This window comes from Lissotriton helveticus, chromosome 5_1, assembly GCF_964261635.1.
Source record: "Lissotriton helveticus chromosome 5_1, aLisHel1.1, whole genome shotgun sequence".
NCBI lineage: Eukaryota > Metazoa > Chordata > Amphibia > Caudata > Salamandridae > Lissotriton > Lissotriton helveticus.
Window position 1 is genome coordinate 1,361,418,997 of NC_136065.1, and position 6,000 is coordinate 1,361,424,996.

The 6,000-nt window shown below is 48.8% G+C and overlaps 1 protein-coding gene across 1 annotated transcript in view; it reads left to right on the forward strand.

Moving 5' to 3' along the window:
- Positions 1–5,112, forward strand: part of HMGA1 (high mobility group AT-hook 1) — a 106,293-nt gene extending 101,181 nt beyond the window's left edge. Inside the window, exon 5 of the mRNA XM_078644252.1 lies at positions 4,897–5,112. Within this exon, the coding sequence (XP_078500378.1) occupies positions 4,897–4,962 (66 nt within the window). The 3' untranslated portion in view covers positions 4,963–5,112. The remainder of the gene's footprint in view (positions 1–4,896) is intronic.
- Positions 5,113–6,000: the final 888 nt, after the last annotated feature.

Below are 6,000 nucleotides of genomic sequence, written 5' to 3' on the forward strand. Positions count from 1 at the left end.
CAGGCTCTGCCCCACCTGGACCCCTCCCCTGTTACTCACCTCCCTGCTAGGATCCCTGGCCCCTGCCTCACCCCTCGACGCACTCGGCCCTACCCACACCCTTGGCTTGCTCATCCATACACTTTCAGTGGGGACGGAGCCTCGCCTGTTTGTGGCTCAAACATATTGTCTGAAACCCATCCCAGGACCCCCCGATCGTCCTCACTCCAGCTGAGCTTTGCTGCGGCTACTGAAGTCCCCACCCTAAAGGGCCCCCCACCTCCTTCTCTACCCCAGGACCCTTATGCTGGAGGTAACCTCCCCGCCCTCCCCATGTGCCAAACCCCCACCCTCCTTCCGCTCCTCACTATGCCACTGTGCCCTCACCCCTGAAGGGGCCCTGTCTAACCAGGCGCTGCTGTCCTAATCTATGGGGTTCCAGCAGGCACTGACTGTCCCAACCTGCTTGCCTCTCTATCCATACCCATGTCAAGCCTCTGCACAGCCCCATTCTCCCTCAACAACTCTTGGTACACTTCCCTCAAGTCTTTTCCCTGCCCACCACCCTCCCTATTCTGCCTTTGCCCACCCTCTGCTGCTGATCAGAATCCCCTAACAAGGCGTACCCCATAGCACTTCCTTCAATCAGCGCAAGCCCACACGGTGTTGCCTGGCCGCCCCTCATCACCTTTACCCCCTTCCTTTCCCCCTCCCTTTAGCTGGGGCCACGCGCTTGCATAGGCCACGGTCCCGTCCCTCATCACTGAACACGAGGCCTTGCGCTGTAGCGCTGAGGCATCGCGCCCCTCCTCCGGGTAAGCATGCTCAGCACACTCCTCCCCTGACTCAGTTGATCTTAAGGCAGCTATCCCTGGCTGGTCCGCACCTCCCGCCACCCGGCTTGTTGAAACTCTTGCAACCATGGCCACCTTCCTATCTCGGGAGTAGCCTCGCTTCCCTACCTCCGCACCACTACTCTCGGGGGTCCCGAACGGCGAAGAACATGCCATAACTGCCACACTCCGCAGCCTTCATCATGGGATGGCCGCCATCCTGTGATGCCTTCACCGACAGCAGATCCAGACGCCCCATGGCCTCAAGCAACCGCATGGCCTGGGCCACCATATCATCCCTGGACCAGGGGCGGTCTTAGGCATGTGCAAGCTGTGCATCTGCACAGAGCTGCAAAACCCCAGGGGCCACCACGCCAATATATATCCTTAATATAATAATCCTCTGAGGATGGACTCATATTTGCGTGGCAGCCCCTGGCAGGGATTTGGCGGCCTCCGGCTCTGTTCCACTTCCAAACACCCTGACTCCCCCCTCCTGAGCTCCGGGGGGGCTCCGCCCCGCCAGGACCCCCTCTTCCGGGGCCCCCTACCTACGCTCCCTGCCCAGGGCCGCCATGAGCCTAGAGCCGCCCCTGCCTGGACATTGAGATCTCTGCAGTAAGTCAAGCACCACACTAGCGCAATAAGCACTATCCTACACTACGCAAAAATGCAGCCACCGTGTTACCCACAGAATGGTGGCTGGCATGACAAAATGCCTGGTAAAATACCCATGGGGCTACAAAAGTAGCCCAAATAACGCCTAAAACCCGGAACAGTCGCCGGACTGCTCCACTTCCCCAATTTACCCGGGGACAGGCTTCCCTGTGGTCGGCAGCCTCCCAAATCCTCATTGGGTTTGGGCCACTAGGCCACTTGTGCTTCCAGCTGTTGCATGTTTGCCTATTTCTGAAAGTTTAACATGTAATTCAATTGTGTTTTGGCATCATGAGGACTTCAATTAGTTTAAAAATTGGCAATTAAATAAAAGTCTTTCTGAACAAGGAGGCGAAAATTTGCCTTTGACGTTGCCCTACAGATCTTCTGATGGCGCTGCCCTCTAAGGGTTCGGCACCCAGAGGCACGTGTGAAAGGGAGACTTCGAGCTACAATAGTGATGGTCGAGTCTAGCTCTCGGCTGCCTCTTTACTTTCCAGGATATGTCACTTTCTTTTTGTTTCTTGGCAGGGACCGGTCTTGACAAGTCAGGCTGGCTTTTCCCCGGCCATGATTTCTCCCACTCGTAACCCCGGAGTGTGCACTTGGGGTCTGGCCAGACTCCAGCTTCTTATTTACGGTCGTGGGTGGAGGAGGAATACTCGTCTGCAGGCAGTGGAAACAAGACAGCCAAAAACTGGTAGCATGGCGCCATCTGGTGGCCAGTCTGAGGCGGCACCACAGAGAATGGATCTGGTCAGTAATTGACAGTAGAGAAGTGGCAATCTATTGACGAGAAAAAAACAGCTCTTTTAATTAGTTCGACCTAGTCCCACATCACCAATAATCACCAGGATTAAGCATTCTAGAATGCTACTTTATTTGATGGTCTGGTCGAGTTTTGAGACATTGTAACATCATTCACCAGGTAATAATTTCCCCAACGTGCACTTTTGCAGGTGGCGAAGAAGCATTATCTGTTTCGGGAATATTATTTGCAGACGGTGGTAGCCGTTCTGAGATTGGAAGAAGGGCATTTTTCTACTGAAGACATTTAGTTAGCAAAGGTCAACCGACCAGGGAACTCGAGGGCAGGCGACGGGAGTTGAGAGGCTGCTCCCTTGCAAGGGTCGTTGGCATCAGAGCGCTTCACATATGATAGATAACAAGCAGAAAACGTGTACTCGTATATGAAGGGGCAAAAAAACTCAACCAAAATTGTGCACATATATTGCATAATACAGTTAATCCCAGCGGACCAATAAGGCTCGTTAAATCGGGCAAGGATCAGGAAATCTCAGTTTGATTCTAACTTGGACCATCCTGTTTGAAGAACTATCATCGTAAATTAATTTTATAAAAGCAGTAACTTGTTGTTTGAATGTATTTGTATGAATGTAGCGAGAAGCGCATTTTGTCCTACGTTGGTATCCTCCATATACCAGGGTTTCCACTGAAGAATGTAGAACTCTCACCTCTCTTGCACCCTTTGGTGACGGTTATTTTCTTCCGTTGCTGAGAGGACTGGAGTCATTAGGCTGCGGTATGACTTTTAGCCACTAATTAACGACTCGCTTCCGTACCCGCTGTGCAGCGTCCACGTTCATTGGCCAGAGAGAAGCTCTGTGAACAGACTGACGGTGGAGCCTGGCGCCAGGCACACGTGGGCGCTCTCGGGCTGAGGAAGACTCATTAAACAAGACATTGTTGTGTATCGGAGAGGCAAGGTCGACTGTAGATGCATGGATAGACAGAGAACACTGAGCAGCATCAGTGCTGCTATGTTGGGCCAGTAATTGAGAGCTGCTAACTCGAGCAAGTGTGACTTTGTCACTGAGAAGTAATCTCTAGCAGGTCATGGGAGATCAGGGTCAGCCAGATTGTCATTTTAAACAAGCACTGGCAAAGCCAGTTGGTCTCACCTATGCCAGAGCTATTGGCTTTCCGAGAGCATTATGCTGATACCTCGGAAAAGCCGAATTGCCTTTTATGGTGCACACATAGCCCGGTTCCTGACTAGAAAATTCCATCTGGTGTAGAACGTAGCGGGGGCGGTGTTGTATGGTCTTTGCTTGTCTTCCTCCTTTCCACCCTGTCTTCCCTCTTTGTTCAGTCTGGGGACATTTAGAATGTTAATGATGTCACAGAATGTGGGGTGACTACGGTTTGTCAGTTGACTCCTGGATGACCAGAAGGAAGCTGCTCCTGGTGGGCCCTTCTTACCAACTTACTTACTGACCTACCTTCCACCTCGACTACCTACTTCTTCACCTCTGTAATTACTTATTGAATAAAGATACTTTCTGGAACCATTAACTGTTTCCTGTGGACTTCATACTACGACAGGCGGCTCCTCCGTATTGGCGGACCCACTGAGCCAGTCTGCCATCTTAGGCCTGCCAAACAGACATGCACACTTATGTTTCTCATTTGGGTTGGAGAAACACAGCAGGCACTAAGGCACTGTATGAGTGGCAAACAAGGCTGCTCAGACCAATCCTGGCACTGCTCTCATGCTCTGAGAGCAGCGTCTAGATTGGGAGTGGAGCCATCAGGAGAGAAGAGGAGCAAGGGCATCAGTGCCAGGAGAGGTACGTTAAAAAAAATGATATCTCCCTAAATTCCCCTCTTCCCCCTCCCCCCCATTAGAGTTCTGTGGCAGCCATCACTGGAACGCAGCAGACCCTATGCTGGAATTAGCCTTGCTCTCTTTGCAAATCTCCAATTTATGCGATCTCACTGGTTACTTGGGAGCGCCTGGGTAAGATTCAAGATGACTCTTCTAGCCTTTAAAACTCTGTAAGGTTCATAGCTGCTATTCATACCGCACAGGCTTGCTTTCTAACATACCATATCCTCAGAGGGTGCACTCCTGTCTAGATAGAGCATTTAATTAGAGACCGCACATCAACCCCAAATTATTGAGTGCAGGGCTGGAGTAGAACTCATTTCCAAAAGACATAGACACGATTAAGAGTTTGATGACAAGTGGAAACACTCACATTTCTGGAGGAAGAGCAAAGCCCAGGCTGAATTTGCTCCATCACATGGATGATGTTGTGGAGGAAAGTTAGCGGGTGGATTTGACACTTCAGAGATCTCTTCATGGCAATATTGTAGGCATATGCTGAAACACCTCCCTGAACTTGTTTTAGACATGCGTTCGGAAGCAGCTCTGGGGATGCACCTGGCACAAGGTCGAGAGTATGTTCCTAACCCAAAGGTTTCATCTAGCAGAATGCTTGTATATGTTTGGTTTATTGGTTCTCTTTTTATATTTTAATGTTGCATAAAGAAAGCTGACAACCCATAATGTCAGAGGTTTGTTTTACTTCAAGATTAAAAGTCAAGAGAATGTTGATTTGGTCAAACTAGCAGTTTGTTCAACACAAGCCTCTAAATGTTGTTTACATTCCTTCCCCCACAGGAGAAGGAAGAGAAGGATGAGCCTTTATCACAGGAGTCCTCCGAGGAAGAGGAGGAGGAGCAGTGAAGCTCGCTGGCCGGATGCTACCTCATTATCCAACATGCAACTGCTGATCAACCTCTGGACAGAACAAAGCCTCTTCCCCCATATGCCCATCATCCATTTCACGGTCTTCCCCCATCTTGGTTCTAACCCTATACCCATGCCTCCCCCACACCCTTAACGTGCTCTAATCCTACAACAGCATTAGAGAGGAACAGGCTTGGACAACAAAACCCTTGGTGCTGTGGCTGACCCTGGAGGCGTGCATGCTCTAATGCAAAAATTATTTTTATTGGAAAAGGGCAGAGAAAACACAAAACACTTTTTTTTATGTCGGACAAGGTTACATTTTAACCTAAAGAATATAATATAGGGCTTTTTTCATTTGCTTCTGGTAAGGCCTTGAGAAGGCTTCTTTTTTGCGGTGCAGTTGGAAGCTGGCTTGGTGCTAAAGATCTCACTGCTGTTAGAATATTTTAAGATAGGTTGGTGGCGAGGACTTCTCTCTTGCTTTTAGGGCTTTTCTAATTCAGGTAGGAACATTGGTTTTAAAAAGATTGAGCCTTTGCTTCCTTTCTCACATTTTCCTGACGTGTCATCAAATGTAAGACACTGCTAACTGTTACTTAAATAACCGCAAGCTGCAATCAAACAATGTAAAGAGTGTTTCAGAAGGGGCGAGCCTTCCTCCTTACCTCCCCCTACAGCCAATTTATGTAGACTTGTCCATCCTCATGCTCTAATAACAAATGCGTGGGATCAAAAAATGTCTACAGTAAAAAAAAAAAAAAAAAGTTGGGTTTTTCAAGAAAATACTACTTACAAAGCAGATGATTGGTGGGAGACTTCAAAGGACTGTGCCTATCTTAAATATATATGATAAAACATGACATTGTAGAGAAATGAATTTCCAAACAAAAATTCTTGATGATTTTGAAATATGTCCCCTTTTGGAGACTACAATTGTCGCATCTTTATTCTTGGTAAGTTCAACACTTCAGTAATCAATAACTTAAGCACTATACTGCATAAAATCAATGCCTTATCAGACTGTCTTTCTTT